Raw genomic sequence first — 17,555 nt, 5'->3', positions numbered from 1 at the left:
GTGTGTGTGTGTGTGTGTGGTCACATCATACTACGTGGGTGGGCTTCAATTTGAGAATCAGCTCTTACACAAGCCTGCCCGTCCCTCAGACTACATCCTTTTCTGGAGCTTTTTGTATTGCCACACAATACGCCTCCTCCCGTCACCTTGTTTTTCCTCTTTATGCTCGCTCTCTGCCATGCTGCTAAACTCATCCGCCGTCTGTGTTTCTAATGCCAAACAGATGTAACTGATATTTTTCTCTGATGGGCAAAAATCTCTGTCTAGCTGATGAACATTAGCTCCATTTAAGAGGGACTTAGCTTCTGCTAATGTACTAATAAATGGTAGATGTAGCTGTCATGATGTCACCTATTGGTTTCCAGTTCTGAAGCCTCAAGATGAGCTTTTCCACTGTCTTAGTGAAACTGCATGGTCATTGGTTGAAAGCCCTGGCATACCCACCCTGCTGGTCAGTTCGCATGCCACCGGTAATGTTATCACACAGCCACATATATGTATGCTCGCCATTTCGGTGCAAGGGCAAGACGGTGGTTAGCATTGTTGCCTCACAGCAAGCAGGTCCTGAGTGTTCCTCCCACAGCCAACATGCATTGCTGGGGTTAGGTTCATTGGTAATTCTAAATTACCCTTGTGAATGTGAGTCCGTATCTCTGTGGGTATCTGTGTCAGAATGGAGTACCCTGCATCCCAGCTACCAGCTATGGTAGCTGGGATAGGCTCCAGCTCCTACGCTGAGGTCATGTCCACACGAACACGTTTTCGTTTGACAACACATCGTTTTCTCTCCGTCGTGGCCTCCCGTCCACACTGACACGCGTCTTGAAAACGCTCTCGAAAACGAATAGAAGACGGTGCTTTCGCGTGGCAATGTGGACAGCGAAACCGGAGACTTTTTGAAAATGATGACGCATTTTAGTCATGTGACCAATTAAACTAAAGATAGCGGAGGGCATTATACAGCAGTTGTTTTGTTTGCTCTCAATTTAAAGATTAATAGCAGTCTGTACATGCTCCTGATAGCTTTTCTTTAAATTTTTTCAGTCTCACTCACTGTTGCAACTTTGTACTTCTGTGTTTTCGCAGCAACAACTCCACCTCATTGTCAGTCCATTTAAAAAAACTCGGTGCTTTTCCTTGACATTTTGCCCCGAGCTCAATGAGCTGGAAAGTAAATAAACGGCAGACAGAAATGAGGCAGGTTGAATCTTCTTGTGTTTCGCGCATGCGCAGTACTGGAACGTAAGCGTTTTCGACCGTTTCAATGTGGACGCACAACTCTGTGAAAACGACTGAACGCCGTTTTCAAATCTATCCGGGCTAGTGTGGACGTAGCCTGAGGATAAGCAGAAGAGAATGGACGGGTGGCATCACAGTGCAGATAGCAGCTAGAGAAAGTGGACATGGCGTCAATTTAGCGTCGGCTTTGTCGTATGGTGCTGTTCACCAGGTACAGCGTGGCGGGTATAAAGGGGCCCTAACAACTTATGATGACAGATCATTAGCCAGTAAGTGTGCGGTTTTATATCATACAAAATAGTGAAGATAATCCTTCATTTTAAAACAAGGTATGACCAAGATTTACAAAACAGTCCTTATTTTTAAGATTTGCATAAACCATAAACTCAGCAGAAACACGTTTGCAGTCAGACCTCCCCGTGTACTTCTATGGGACCAGAAGTCTTTCTGCAAAAACAGACTTCAGATAGAAACCAGGTTTTAAGGAATTCCCGTGTTGGCTGAAGTTTTACGACCTGGAAGCTTCCATGTTTTATAACTGCCTATAACTTAGCCAAGCAAACATTGTTATGATGATGTAGGAACACCAACATAGCTAAATGAATCAACATGTTTCTCTGTGTATCCTGAATAAGCGACCTTTAGTAAAAATGCAACTACAGCAGCTCAGAGTGAAGTCCAGATCGGGCTGTCATTGGTAGTTTGCATCACTGCTACTACTGATAAACCACCAAACTAGCAGGTCTGAACGCTGAAGCCAGTGTGGGTCACTGTGTATCTCTATTTCTTGTTCATGGCCACCTGAGGACACTTTGGTTTCCATAAGCAGTCGGATTGTAAAGACGGTGACCTCAGTGAGCTCTTTCATAATGAAAAAAGACTAAAAGGACTCTCTGTACCGCTTTCCCTCTGCCATTATGCTCTCTCTCTACAGCCTACGTGCGTCTGCTCACCTGACACACGGCCTCACATTGATAGCATTGCTGTCAGTATTTGGATAGAGCCGTCCATCCCAGTTTAAACTCTTGTGCACCACTACTTTTGACATAATAGATCTACCTCACCACGTTCTTCTTGGTCCCCACTGGAACCAAAAACAGGATCTGCAACCACATTTAAAAACCTCTCCTAACCATCCCTGTTCTCAAGAGGACTTCTCAAACCAAACTGATCTGATTTAGGTCCAAACCAGATGCAGCTGATGTTGTCACTTGTGTTATTTGACAGATAAGAGGACAGAACGTCCAATCAATTAAACACACTCACAAATAAAGCAGTTTGTTACTCAAACCTTGAGTTAAGCTGATGTTTTTATTTCCTTAAATACAGTCAGATGGAAAGTATACCAACAATGCAACAAAAGGTCAGTAACTATCAGGAGGAGGAGGCATTTTCTCCCCCAGCAGTCACGGGTATAAACTCTGTCAAGGAAAAAAAAGGAGAGCTGTCAGAACTTGGTTATCCCTTCATCCCCAACCGCTCGTCTCTATCCTTCGATTCTCCATCCCTTCATCCCTCCACCTAACTGGTATCAAACCTCACACTGACTGACAGCCATCCCTGTGAGGCTTCATTGTCTGAGAAAAAACGAACACACACACAGACGCGCGCACGCACCAGCCATCTGAGCCGATGCCACGACTCCCCGTCAGCGGTTGCCGTACTCGTGTTTCGTTGCGTTCTGACAGGCCGGTGTCGGCTTATGCGGGCTTGCGAATGCGTTCGGGGCTTCAGAGGTCAGAGGTGCGCCGCAGCGTCAGCGCCCAGATGTGTACTCTCCCTGACGTGTCTGGCCAAGCAGAAAGCTACCAGGAACAACCCTGCACATGTGCACTAGATGATAATAAAGACCCGAGGTGTGCATCCACTTAGGCACGTTGACTCGGCACGTGGAATCATTTGTTTGTCTTATTAAAGTTGAGCTCGATCGTCATATTTTAGAATTCCAGCTGCAAAAACATACCCGTGATATCAGGAAATTCAGTTTAACACATCATCCGCGTTGTCTTAAGATGCAATTAAATGGAATATGTCTTCCTGAACAATACAAACCTACGTGGATTTTAAAAGAGCCCTTTAAACTGTGCAACACTGATTGATGTGCACACACAAGAAAGAAAATCCCACATTGGCTCAGGCATAGACACAGAAACTTTGCCAAGTTAATTGAGCCAGTCAATATCAACAAAAGTGAAACAGCTAATAAGATGAAGGAAAAGGGGGATGAAAAGAGATGAAAAATTCAATCCTATAAAGGCGAGGAAAAGGGTCGCACGTTTACAGTCCAGTAAAGTTGCAAAATAACATGTGATCAAGAGAAATGGAGTACAAACATGTAGAGTAATAGCAACAAACTCATCACGGGGAAGAACCAACAGAATAGTGTCAGTATAATTAATCTGTGAGTGTGTGAAGGTTGGAGGCTCATGAGTGGGAAGACAAAGACTTTTATTTGTGTTTGGTTTGCTTTTGTTTTGCTTTTTTGGCAAAGAACCGCCGCTGTAACCGTGACTGTCCTATAAAATTGCACGCTCATTTACTAGCTGATTGCCCAGGGTCTGTTGGAGGTCTCGGGCCGATTGAGGCTTGAAGTCCTGGGCTGTGAAAACAGACCAGCAACGGGAACAAGTTCAAGACTAAATCTTGTTTTTTAAAAACTGCACTTCAAGTTTGCAAATCTTTAAAACACATCCAGAGCGGGCGGCAGCGTGCAAAACTCTTACGTCTTCTGCACAATGCCAAAACCTTCATCTCTGCGGTGACACTTTCACAATTTCTTCTCGAGCCATCGCTTTCTTTCGCATCCCACGCGGAGGAGCACATTCTTAAAAACCTCACTGGAAGAGAGCCAGCCGGCTTTAAGCTGTCCACTAAGTCTAAGCTGTATGTCCACGATATGTCTGAGGCAGCGCTTACTGGCTCTGTCTGTTTGCTCAGCTTCAGCAAAGCCCATTGTAGTTTTTGTATCTCCCCGTCTTTTACCCTTGTTCCCCTTCCAAGAGAAAAGCCCTCTGTTTTTACCAGCATTGAAAGACAAGTGAATTTTAAGAAGAAATAAAAAAAGGGAAAAGAAACGATAAGGGGATAATTTTAACAGGAAGAAGCAGAAGGAAAAGACGGCCGCCTGAGGATGTGCCCTGTCGGGAGAGTGCACGCGAGGAAGAGTATCGATCCAAGCAGGTGAACCAGGGGTTCGCCCTGGTTTGGAGTGTATGAAGATTAGCTCTCCTGCCTCCACCTTTCTCCCCCTTTTCCTCCATATTTCTCTCTCCTCTCGCACAGTCTCTATTCCTCCTCATCATCCTCCTCTCCCTCCCTGGCTCGCCTCCCTCTGCCCACCTGCCTGCCTGCTGCTTACAAACACAGCTCATTTCTGTCTGTCGGCTCGTCGTCTTGCCTGCTCTCTGGAACCTGCTGCTGCCGCCGCCGCCGAAGACTGAGAGGACCTGAGACACGCATGTGGCAGCCTGCCAACCTGTTTGTGTGTTTTGGATCACTGGTGTCTTTATCCACCATCTCTGTGTGTGCGTGTGGATGCCTGAGAGCAGAGATCCGGTGAGCTCTTACAGGGATAATCATTGAACGTGTTTCAAGTATCTTCTTAATCACACGAGCCCCGCCTTCACATACAAATGTACACAAATTGATTTTCCTATTCAATATGCGGTTCTCTTATGGCATGCCAAAGTGGTGCGCGTTTCACTACGAGTGCGTGCGTGTGTGTGTGTTTGGGCAAATCTATAGGCAAGCGCCTGTAGTACACGTGGGAAGGAAGAATTTGAGAGCTGGGAGGCAACTAAACGAATGGCAGCACCATCAGTCTTGGTAATTGAGTTAAAATTCAACATTTAAATCAGCAGTTTCCTGCGACCAAGAGGAAACTTTCCTGCTTTGCATTTTCTTTTGTTTTCCGACAAACGTATTGACTCAGAACAAGAAACTTTTTATTTCTATCACCTCTCAGTATTCATGTGAAAAATACTTTTTTTAAGCAGGCAATGCGTATACTTTATCTGTACTTAAAAGCCAGACAGCACGCCACAAAACATGTCTGCTGGTTACCGCTGCACTGAGAGCTTCACAAAGAGCCTTTGGTTCAGTCTTGGCCTCTATTTACTGGTGGAAACCTTTCCTGATGACCTGTTCTCTCCCACCTCTTTCCCTCCTTTATCCACCGCAATCATCCTCCTCCTCCATCCTCCTCCTGCTTCTTTGTCCTCTAGGTGTAGCGGAGGTGATAGTTCTCGTGGGAGGGCGTCAGGCTATCGGGATGAACCAGCGCTCTCTGACAGCAGTCACCTGTTTTAACCCCCAGAACAGTAAGTGGTACCCACTGGCCAGCCTGCCCTTCTACGACCGCGAGTTCTTCAGTGTCATCTCGGCGGGAGACAACATCTACCTGTCAGGTGAGCTAAATTGTCCACTCCAGCTGTATAACTGTGGCGTTGCTGTCACAGACATTCAGTGGTGTGGGGCCGGAGATGGAAAAATGATAGAGGGACTTAATAACAGGGCAGTTTTGAAAGGGTAATCCTTAAATGTGTAAGTAAACTAAACTGTTAAACGTCTAAGTAAAGTAAACTTTTTTTTTTCCCCCCATGAGAGTGTTTTGGGATTACTCGTGTACTTTACAGCCAGGTTTGGCTCTGAAATACTCCCTTGAAATTTAGCCCAATCACTTCTGGTTGACACAGGATGATTCACAGGTTAAATTATCAGGTCAGGTTTTAGTTCAAAACTGAATTTATGACCTTAATGGAACACACTCAGCTACTTTTCTTCTATTTATTAATTTTTTTGGCCTTTGACAATAAAAAAATTACTAAGCGTGAATTAAATTCTATCATTGTGAGCATGTTTAGCTCAAATAACTATAGACTCTCATCATCCCACAGCCAGTTCCTCTCGTGATTTATTGTGTGGAACAATATTGATTATTGTCAAACCCAGGTAAGGGCAGACTTAATGGATTTTTTGGGGGGACGGGGGGGTTATTTACATCATCTGTTGAGACGTGCTTTAGTGCCATTAACTGCAACGAGCTGTAATAACAAAAAAAATCCCACCTCAAGTTCAGTTTCAGAGTTCATTTTCCATCTCAGCAAACGCAGTGGTCAAATCAACTTCAGCATGCATACTTCAACTTTTTAATCAGCACAGACGAGCAACAAGGCAAATTGCTGAAGTAGACCGTATAGTGCTATATAAGCTGCAGGGTAGCGGCTTAATGGACCTCGAGGCGAGATTAGAATTCGCATATAAACTCGAGCGGTTTTGTTTCTTGGTTTTTATGACGCAGCCTGTAGCTGTATAAATGCTTATGAGCACATTACGGCGTCAGGTTAGGAAAGCCAAACGTGAGTTAAAGACGGTCACGAAGTTGTCTTCAAAGTTGACATTTTGTGACCTCTTTTTATTATAGATGTTTTTCCTCTGTGGCTACTTTGATTTGGCAGAGTGAATCTACCCAGGCCGCTGGTCTCTTCTCTGACCTTTTATGAAACAGTTCAAGAGTTTTAAAAGGGGGCCAACCTCAAAGCTTAGTCACATGTTGCTCGGCCCTGTGCTGCAGACAACTCAAATGTCTTTTCAGAGGAGTCTTTTTTTTTTAAATTGTTTTTGTTTTTTTTTTTAATAGACCTTTTTCCTCTCTGTCTGGCTCTGTAGTTGCTGCAGCGTTCTGCAGTTTGTTTTGCTCCATAGTGGCACACTGTGACTCTGCGACTCCCACAATGAGACACGTTTAGGTTGCTTCTCTACCAGCAGACTGAATTTCTGCCTCCATGGTTCATTTGTGCGAGATTCTCGCACGGTACTCAGACCTTCACATTACACAGTGGAAATGCAACGGGATTTTCTTTTTCCTGCATGCACCTTTTCCTCTCCCTCTTTTCATATAAATGTAAATGTGTTTTTGGGCATTGGAACAGGTCTGCATGTATCCTCTGGGAGTCAGACAGCCAGTGGGGAAATCAGGGTTTTTCTAGCCAGCCAATCAACAGGCTCCGGCCTGTAACCGTCCTCGCACTCTGAACAGGGTCACTGAATCACGGCTGGTGTCACATGTCAAATAACACAGCTAAGAGAGCTGCTCTGAAGACGGCTCAAACAAGTACAGTTTTCTTGGCTGGCTGGATGACTCAGCAGCAAACAACTTTCTGACGGTTCAAGTTGTCCAAGTCTGCCACTGTTCCTCTTGGGGACTGGAGGGGTGGGCGGGTGGGGGGAACTTCTATATGTACTGTAAGAGTGACTTTTATTAAATATAAAGGGCTAAAAATCTAATTCAGAAATAGTTCTTTAATCTGAAATAATTTCATTTCTATTTCTAATCTAATAGGCGCAGGTGCTGTGCAGGTAAAGGAGCCCCTGTTTGTGCTTTCATCACATCTCATTGATGTTGAATCGCACGAGGAAATTCTCATTTTCTCATTTTCCAGCTTTTGTGACACAACTTTTTCTTTGTGTTTGAGTTGTGAAGTTTGAAATAAAGGATTTGGTGGGAAAGGAGACTGAAAACTTTTCTATGGCACTTTCGGAAAGTTACAAAGTGTTAAAAAATAACAAAAAAAATACATGTAATAGAAGTAAAAAGAAACCACTATATTCGATATAAACTCAATTTCATTTAATTCGTTTAGATAGCACCCAATCAACACAACAGTTGCCTCACGGCGGTTTATTTTGTAAAATCAGATGACTCTATGTGAGCAAGCACTTGGTGACAGCAGGAAGGAAAAACTCCCTTTTGACAGGAAGAAACCTCTGGCAGAACTGCAGTCATCTGCCATGACCAGTTGGGGGTGTGTTTGATGTGAAAGACGTTGGATAAATACAGGCAATTGTGTAATAAAAATAAGAAACACAATAAAAGTAAGTATTAGCAAAAGATTGAGAAGAGGATACAGAGTTTATCTGGCTCACATCTCTAGGCAGTAAAGTCCACACTTTGAGGGTCACAGGGCAGCAGAGGTAAAGAGTCGAGGTGTGGATCTCTAGCAGCGGACGGTCTCGTAGGGAGTCGACAGATTGCAGATATAGGCAGGAGCCGGAGCACTGAAGGCTTTTTGAACACGCAGTAAAACCTTAAAATCAATTCTGAAACTCCAGGGTAACCACTGAAGAGAGGATTTCTGTGAGGTGGTTGCTTCGCTTACTGTGTGTTGAAAATCTTGGCAGCAGCATTTTGTAACAGCTGCATTATTTAAATGTTTCACGTGCCGATACCAGAGTAAAGTGCATTGCAGAAGTCAAGTGTAGACGAGAGAGAAGCATGGGTGACCTTTTCTAAGTATGCAAGGAAGGAATAACCCGATCTTGGTCAGCTGTCTCGGTTGGCCAAAGCTGCACTAACTTTCCGTCACCTGACCGCTTAGACAATAACACAGTCATAAATAACACCTCGGTTGTGGAGCTCTTTTTGAACATTATTAGATGAGGGACTCAGACTAGCGGAGAGATTATTAAGTGCTACAAGTGTTGGGGACTTCAGGGGGCATTTGCAATTACCTCTAATTTGGAGTCGGGAGCAGGAAATTTTTGGACATCCAGTTTTTAATTTAAGCAAAGTAGGACGTGATGCATCAACGGCGCCGAGCTTTACTGGGACATACATGTGGGTGTCTGATTTCTCAGGGTTACCATCTGGAAAGCATGAGTACAGTAAATAAACCGCTGGGGAACTTCATAGAAATTGAGTTCCAGAGATGGGAGGCACCTTAAAGCACGGCACAGGAGAGCCAGGCCAAGAGATGAGAAATGTCGTGAAATCAGGGGTGAATCACTTATGCAACGCAGTTCTTCGGGCTGCTGAATAAATACCGGTCCGCTGAGCCGAGGTCAAAGAGAAGATCGATGGTTATTTACTTCTTTGTTGAACACAATTGCGATGAAGCCGGTAGTAAGAGGAAAGCTGACTATCACGTTCTCTTAGCGTTAATAAACATGACAATAATGATGGATGCGTGGATGATTTTGATAGTGATGAAATCATCCAGCACCTTCTCACTTTGTTGAAGCACCTGACAGGTCTGGTTTTAACCAGTCATTAATCTTCAGCCCTATAATTGCCACAGCAGTATTTCCACAAACCCCAGCAGCGACTAAACTACACCAAAGCAGAAGATTTAGCCCATTTTTGCTACGACAGAGGAAAACTGAAGGAGGCGTGTTTGTTTTTCTCTCAGATCTCTTGATCGCCCTGCTTATCAACTCTAATAAACTTTTTTTTGTGCATTGCAGGTGGCACAGAGTCAGGTGTGATGGTGGCTGATGTGTGGTGCTACATGTCTCTTTTGGACAACTGGAATCTGGTGTCCCGGATGACCGTGGCTCGCTGTCGGCACAACAGCCTGGTGTACGACGGCAAGCTGTACACGATCGGCGGACTGGGCGTATCGGGGAACCTGGACCACGTGGAGAGGTAAAAGTCACGCAAAGCACCTCTGTCGTGGCTGCCGCGTCAGAGCTTGATCAGCGCGGTCAGTAGGGGGATGCTGAGCAGTACAGTTCGAGCAAATAAATATTCACACTGCACAGCAAAACATGGCAGATGGTGTGGCATGCAGTAGTGCGGTGCAGCATATTGCAAAAGGGGTTGGACAGGTTTCTTAGCATTTTTTTTTTCTTAGAGTAAAAAGGTGCAAAGGAGTGAATCTGGGCCGGGGGATATTAAAATGGTCACAGCTGTGAGTGGTGTCCCGGAGCAGCACTCGTGTTTGTGAGCGGCGCACGAGTGAGACGATTTGCTTTCTGAGATCAGAGCGGCACAATGCGTCTGATTCCATCCACGTCGGCATCGGCACATTAGCGAGACTTTATCTGGAGGTCGTACTTTGTGGCCTGTTCAGCTGGGTCTTCTTTTATGGAAAGTCTTCAGCATGAAACCAGAAATAGGCGACGTCGTCAAGGAGTATAATGAATCCCTAGTGGCACGGAACGTGTGCAGACGTTATCCAGATTTAATAGTTTGATTGATCTCATTTTGATTTTTTTTTAACACTGCTCCCTATTTCTTAGTTTACCCTCTAACCTGGGCTGATGAGCGTGTTACAAAGCGGGGAGAAGAGGAGGGTTGCCTCCCTTGCTCGACAGAGCAAGATTAACCAAAGCAATCAAAAGAACATTACTGAGTATATTAGAGCAGGCCGCTGTCGCTCATTACCTAGCAGCTCAATTGATCTCCGAAGCTTCTCGCAATGCACAACAGTCCTCCAAATGAAACAGCCTAATTTGATATTTCCCCATAATGCTGCCATACAGTGTCGTTATGACAGGGGGGAGATGGAATATTTGCCCCGTAATGGAAACGCATTTGATTCCTCCGTCTCTGAGCTGCTTAATTTGAGAGCTGCCGACGCATCTAGGGCATTCGAGGCTCCAAAGAAATCACTGTTTCACAGTGCGATGTGCCCGTGCACGTTTCTCACTCTCTGCCCTGGTGTGTGTTTTTGTGCAATCATGAGAAGCTTCTGTGAGGCCCACAGCAACTGGACTCAATCATCAGCACCGTGAAACTTTAACCTACTTTGCCTCTCTCCAAGAACGACCAGAGGCCTCCTCTGCTTGTTGTTAGTGCTCCACTGTTGCGCTGTAGCAGACTGTGCAAGCTACAGAGAAATAACACACGAACACACTCACTACACAAAGCCAAACAGAGCAGCTGAAGTTTGAATAGTTAATATGGAAATGCACGGTTTGCGCGCTGAGGCGAGGCATTTGTAGCACGAGGTCAAGGTTGTTTTCTCTGGCCATGTCATATAAACGCCAGCAGGTCTTTGAAGCAATTGTCAAGGCAATCAACGGGCTTGTTTCTAAGCAACCCGGGTTTTAATTTTGTCTCCTTTTAAGACTGTTATGTGGAACGAGTAACAAAGTCACAAGGTCCAAGGGTTCACTATACTAGGGCCAGAATTCCTATGCTTATGTTTATGTGTTTAAAAAGGGTCAACATAAAGAACTACCTGTGGTAGCATGTGGAGGGAATATCAAAGACAGACTTGCCTGTGGTCGTCCCAGTAACCCTTGACCATGACAGCATTTTTTTGTTGTTTTTTTGTGTGTTTGTCTTATAACAAAAATGATCTTGAGCTGCACGAAGCGCTCTTGCACACTTTTCATTCATTCACATACAGCGGGGTATGCACCGTAAACAGGAAGCAGCTGGGTGCTTCGGGGAAAGACATGTTTCGACTGATAAGACCTGGCCAGGTAGCAAACAGGGTATCTGTTATCGTTGCCATAAGTCTCCTTTTCTGTCCTGTCTACGCTTCCACACTGCAAGCAGAGTTTCCAAAAACAGAGTTTTAGAATAAATTTAGAAGCTTTCCAAAAGAAGAAAAGGAAGACGATGTTTTCAGTGACCTGAAACTTCATTTGCATTTAGACAAAGGGCCAGAATGCATTAAAAGAGCTATTTTTAAACGATACTTGCTTACAGTACTCGTAGAAAGTCTTAAACTGCCCCTTATTTCTTTACATTTTGCTTCCAGGAAGCCAGACTTTGTGGTCTTAAGCAACAGTACTCCAGGCTTTCTGACAGTCTTACTTTAATTTGTTTGTGTTTTAAATTAAAAAAACAAATAATTAATAAATGGGAAAAGCATGTGTTACATATCAGAGTTCTTCCAGTCCATTATTCCTGCCAAAGTAAGGGGAAATATAACAATTACAGAATAATAAGTTAAAAAGAGTGCAGATCCTCAGGAGCTAATCACTGTCTCCAGCTTTCTGAGTGTGTTTCTTATATTCCTCTTGTTGTGGATGTTCCTGATGACATTTTTCCAAAAATGTTCCCTCTCACTTCACAAACTTGCTGGAGGATCGCTATAAAGACATGTCGCATATTCAATTCATATTTGCTTCCTGTCCTCAGAGGATGGCCGTCTTCCAGCTTCTGTTTTCTTCTTTTTCACTGCAGTATCTCCTCTGTGCCATTACACCTCAATCACCAGCCTTGTAGTTAGCTTTAGGTGTCTATGACCTCGTTGCCAGTTCATCAGTTGCCCTTTCTTCGAACACTTTTGTGGGTACACCTCACATGACCTGCCATTTTGAAGATGCTGTCACCCTGTCATCTAGCCATCTCTGGCCCTTGTTAAAGTACATTTTGTCCATTTTGTCAACTTGAAGAACTGACTGTTCACTTCATGGCTAACACTGTGTATCCCACCCATTTATACTTAGTTATTTACTGGTGGATGGTTTATGCTGCAGTGCATCTGTATATCTCTTATATTTTTAAAGTTTCAGCAGGGATTTTGTTTTGTTTTAAACTATCTTAATGATTTCCAATCAAAATGTGCTATTTCTATAGTCGCTTAATTTTCCGATTGGGCGTGTTGACTTCTGGCAAATGTCTTTGTCGTCAGTGTTGTTGATTAAAAGGTTGATTAACCAACTGGCAGATATTTGCAGTGTGAGCTGCATCTACATTTCTGAAGACTGGGACATGAAGCTATATTCACTGCAAAGCAATTACTGAAGAACAATAGAGGTAATATGAAGATTATAAGTAAAATAAATCAATAAATAAAATAATAATAATATTAATATTAATAATAGTTAATATGTCCTTGTAGATATCCAATTAATCCTTTAAAGCCGGTCAGAGCAGCACGCTCCGTTTTGCGTAACTATTTTTAAATCCCGGTAGCACTGCAACCATGTAAGCTAGCGCAATAATTGTTTTTGCATATGAAACCGGAGGAGTTGTACTTACATCAGCTTGCCCTATGTCACAGTTTCCTTCCACATAAAGCTTTGCAAAAATTGCATAAAAAGCACTTGCAGCAACAAAAACATAATATTCCAGAAACACGCTTTGCCGATCCGATCAGCTGTTCGTAACACTTCCTACGTCCATCAGCGTGAACTATCGCATGTCCGCCATGTCCTGCCTGAAACCGGAAGTGACGTCATTTGGCGGAAATGTAGTTTTTTACCATCAGGGCCTTATGAGCCTATACTTGTGTTTTTAAAAGTTATGCTTAACTTTATGACTTTCTGTGTCGTTTCTGGGATGCTTAGGACTCATATTGCACTGCTGGAAATAGTTTATTTTGATGCATATGCTGTTATTTTTGCAAATTTGCACTATAATATTTCTTTTCGTTTTTTTGCAGTATATAAAAATTGGTGTATTTCAAAAATAAAACTATGAAGACACTCAAAATAAATTTCCTGTGGTGGGAAACTAGTTTTTGTATTTACAGTTTTGAGGGATAAGCCTCTTAAATTTCTCTAACTAGAAATATATGTTAAAAAAACAAAAACGATTTTCAATTTTTTGGTAGTTTATTGCACGTTTTTGCAATTTATTTAATTACTATGCACTTAATGCAGACATATTATTAAAATTTGGGCTGTAATGGTTGTATTGATGTATATCAACTTGAAATGCTCCCAAAAATGGAACTACAGCATGTAAAAATATAATATAAGTTCTGGTGGACTTGGTTCTATGGTAGGTCTTAAAGGGTTAAAAGAGTGAGTGGTGATACAGCTAACTCATCCATAAGCATGAGTGTTCATATTTAAGCCACATTATAAACACCTTTCAGCAATTTTCCTGTCACTTAGAGAAAACCCTGCTTTAAATAGTCTGAGCTGTAAGACCTGTTCAGGAACCACATATCACTTCTGAGTATAATTTGTCTTTAGTGGAAAGTGAAGTAATGAAGGAATAATGTGATAACAAAGACATTTTAATTAGTCGCTTTGTCATGCGCTACTAAAACTACATCACTGAGTCTCACTGTCAGCTGATTAATTTCACTTATTAACAACAACTTCACAAAAACCCCTGTATCCCGCCTGAAGCTAGACCTCACGGCTGTGCTGGAGAACTTGAGCAACATGATTTACAGTCATGTGAAAAGCAGTTTTCACAGGATCGACGCAGTCCTGTGAAAAACTAACTGCACTCATTTCAGTAGCTTGTAGAACCGCCTTTATCGGCAATAACTTGAAGTACTCGTTTTCTGTATCAGTCTCTCACATTGTTGTGAAGGAACTCTTTGTTACAATGTTGCTTTGTTCATGGAGAGCACAGTCCTCCAAACTATTCAAATCGAGTTAAGTTCTGCACTTTGACTGGACCGTTATAAAACGTTGATTCTTCTCTTTCTCAGCTATTCTGCTGTAAATTTACTGCTGTGCTCGGGGTCATTGTCCTGCTGCATGACTCAGTTTCAGACAAACTCTAGCTCTCGGACAGATGGCCTCACGTTAGTGTCTAGATTACTTTGGTATGCAAAGAGGTTCGTGGCTGATTGGAAGGTGCCCAGGTTGCAAAACAAACCCAAACATCATCCTTGCACCACCACGCTTGACAGTTGGTATAAGGTTTTTGGTCTCATCTGTCCAAAGAACAGTCCAAACACTGTTGCAGAAGTCTTGAGGTTTGCAAACACATTTGCAAACCTAAGCTGTGCTGTCACGTTCTTTTTAGAGAGAAGAGGCTTTCTCTTGTCAACCCTTCCAAATAAGCCTAGTTTTTTTGGTCTTTTTCAAATTGTACTGTCATGATTTGTAAGATTTAACATGCTGAGGTCTCTGACTCTGAGGCTGAACTTTTGTTCTGCTGTGTTGTTACACCTCAGCCGTAAAAGGGTAATGGGGTATTTTCATCACCTTGCTAGGCCGGCGACGTGGACACCCAAAACCTCAGACGAGTTTGAATCTCAGTGACCTTGACCTCAAGCTTAGATATAACACCTGAACGCTCAAGACCAACAAACGTCCAACACTTCTGCTTTTACAGAGGTGCTCAACATCTGCCTTCTGCTTACCGTCATAAAAGGAAACAGTAAAGATGTTTTCCCGTGACTATATCCTCTAATTCTGAAATAAGAAGCAAGCACGCAGGAGAAAACTGAATCCCTTAGCATTAAATACACTGTAATCCATTTCATTAGTGTTTTGCTGCAACCGGATTACAACTTCTGTTTTAACCAGTAGCTCATAGTATTAGCAATATTAATAATATTAGCAAAAACTAGGTTTACAATAAGACTTCTGCTGTACAACTGCTACACAGTCCTGTAGCTCTTATAATCAGGCTGTAATTGCCACTTGTGGCGATTCTTTAACAAAAGTTCTGATGCGTCCTTCTCGCTTGAATTTAACGTGTGTCGCGAAACGCAGGCTTTGAGTTGGTTATCACGAGTTGACGAAGCGCGAGAAGCCACACGGTAACAGACAGCCCGCTAAATGTGTTTTTCAAAGTTCTTAATACTTTCTTAAAATGCTTAAACAATGTGAAAGAAACTGTGTGGGGGCAAGTTTTGGAGCTTAATACTGCAGCTTTGTTTTGCAGAGGAAGGATGAGCAATTTCAAAGATTAAGGAGGATTTGTGAACAACAGGCAGCTGGTCTGTCAAATCAACTCAAAAGACAGATGCTATAAGTCATACACAGTCTCAACAGCTTGGTGAGGAGCTTGACAGATTAACAACAGCAGTTTCATAAGACTCATAAACAGGATTCTAATTCTTCAAATTGCTTTTAAAAAAAAAAAAAAAACAAGGTGCAGGCCAGAGGCACCATTAGAAAGATTAATTCCTCTGAAAATTGAAGTTGACATAAAAAAAATTATTTCCACTGTAAAAGCAGTAAAACTGGGCTTTTTAAAGCTTTTGAACTTACATGAGGACGTCCACAGTTCAAATCAGCCGCGTCTTTGTTTTGTTTATCACTTACACTACTATAATATCTCGCGTGCTACATCGTGGTTGGAGGGGGTGCGGGGGGGGCACTTAAAATGTGATATTTTAATAGAGTGTACATATGAATTATTGCATTTGTCTCACAGGCCAGGAAATGATACAGCTGAAGATTATTCAGATCATTTCCAGGCCATTTCTGAAAGCATTTGTTCCTCTCTGCTTTGATAAATGAGCTCCATTAACTGCTGATCCTTGATTTTTGCAGCTAACCACTAGATTTGGCAGGTGTGGCCCTGCTGTGAGTCGCAGTTGGCTCTACTGCAGCTCAGTAACTGTGGGGCCAAAACTCCAAAGATAGTAGAGACTTCAACGGGGAAGGCAGCCAGTCCGCAGCAGGACTAAATCCTGGCTGCTGGAGATAAGGTAGCTGTTACTCAAACACTTTTTTTTTCTTGCCTCTGCAAGGAAGAAGAACTGCACACATCTGAAGTACACTTGTAATATGGAGAGTTAATAACATTCAGAAATCATTAGTCAGTGTATGTGAATAGCTGCCTTGTTTAATATGCAGGTGGCTGGTGGGGATTGTATGTGAAGGCTGCAGAATGGCACGAAACGATGCGACAGCAAGAGCTGATTTGCTCCTCTCGTAGACTGATTGATGCAGAGATTGTTTACACACGCAGCCAGTCTTTTTTCATTATGCATGAGTCTGCGTTTCTGCCTGCGCTTGTGTGTTCCTTGAGTATATGTACATATGTATGCACACATGTGCGTGTGTTTATTTGTTGTCTGCATATGATGTCTCATCCAGCAACAGCCAAGGTCTCTCACCTTCCAGCTCAGGCTCTGAACACTCTGACACATCATTTGCAGTCCGTCCTCTTTCCCTGCACTCCCCATCTCCCCATCCATCTCACTGAGGGTTTCACGCTCCTAACCGTGAAATTCACCCACATTCACAATTATGTCTTCAATCAGAGCCATCTCAAAGCTAGTAGGATAAAGCCTTTCCTTGGGAACGGCAGGAGGTCCAAATCAACACTCAGAGGACTGAGCTGGCTTATTCCTTTCTCTGCTATCTGTGCTAATGACTGACAGACTTTTAGAGGTGGGAGCCGTTGAGTTCGGGAGGCTTTTAACTTGCAATCAGGTATCCCGGGCCCGCATGCTTCTTAGCATGTTGATCCTTTGGCAAACCAAAATGATTGCAGACATTGAATAATTCATGGCTGTCTAATAATGTGTCAATCACGGATGGTTTTGTTTTATTTATCACGCACTATGAACAGGTTTGTGCGTCCTCCAAGCTCTATTGCAAGTTAATATTGCATGAAGACTGCCAGCAACATGACGCTGAGTACAGCAACTAGCTTTTCTCATCGGGGATGTTGTGCTGTTTGGCTAAACAAGTCTGAAGGAGAGAGGAAGCTTTTTTAAATGGCTTTTCAAAATAAAATGACCTTTTAAATTGTGCATGCGCCTGTAAAATCTGCAGTGAAAGAGCTCCATTGTTCGTCTCTTGTTTTTCAGGTTCATTAACATTTGTTGTGCTGTAAAAGAAACATCGCCGCACTTCACCTGCGTGTGTGTGTGTGTGTGTGTGTGTGTGTGTGTGTGTGTGTGTGTGTGTGTGTGTGTGTGTGTGTG

The 17,555-nt window shown here is 43.1% G+C and overlaps 1 protein-coding gene across 6 annotated transcripts in view; it reads left to right on the top strand.

The window, feature by feature from the left end:
• Positions 1–17,555, top strand: part of klhl29 (kelch like family member 29) — a 264,330-nt gene that overhangs the window by 210,226 nt on the left and 36,549 nt on the right. For all 6 annotated transcript variants that reach the window (XM_005724914.2, XM_005724913.1, XM_005724915.1 and 3 more), the window contains 2 exons: positions 5,463–5,645; positions 9,481–9,661. In XM_005724914.2, the coding sequence (XP_005724971.1) occupies positions 5,463–5,645; positions 9,481–9,661 (364 nt within the window). The remainder of the gene's footprint in view (positions 1–5,462; positions 5,646–9,480; positions 9,662–17,555) is intronic.

Source organism: Pundamilia nyererei, unplaced genomic scaffold (genome assembly GCF_000239375.1).
Source record: "Pundamilia nyererei isolate P.nyererei 1_Seehausen unplaced genomic scaffold, PunNye1.0 scaffold00013, whole genome shotgun sequence".
In the NCBI taxonomy this organism is placed as follows: Eukaryota; Metazoa; Chordata; class Actinopteri; order Cichliformes; family Cichlidae; genus Pundamilia; species Pundamilia nyererei.
This window is presented reverse-complemented; position numbering and strand designations above follow the sequence as displayed.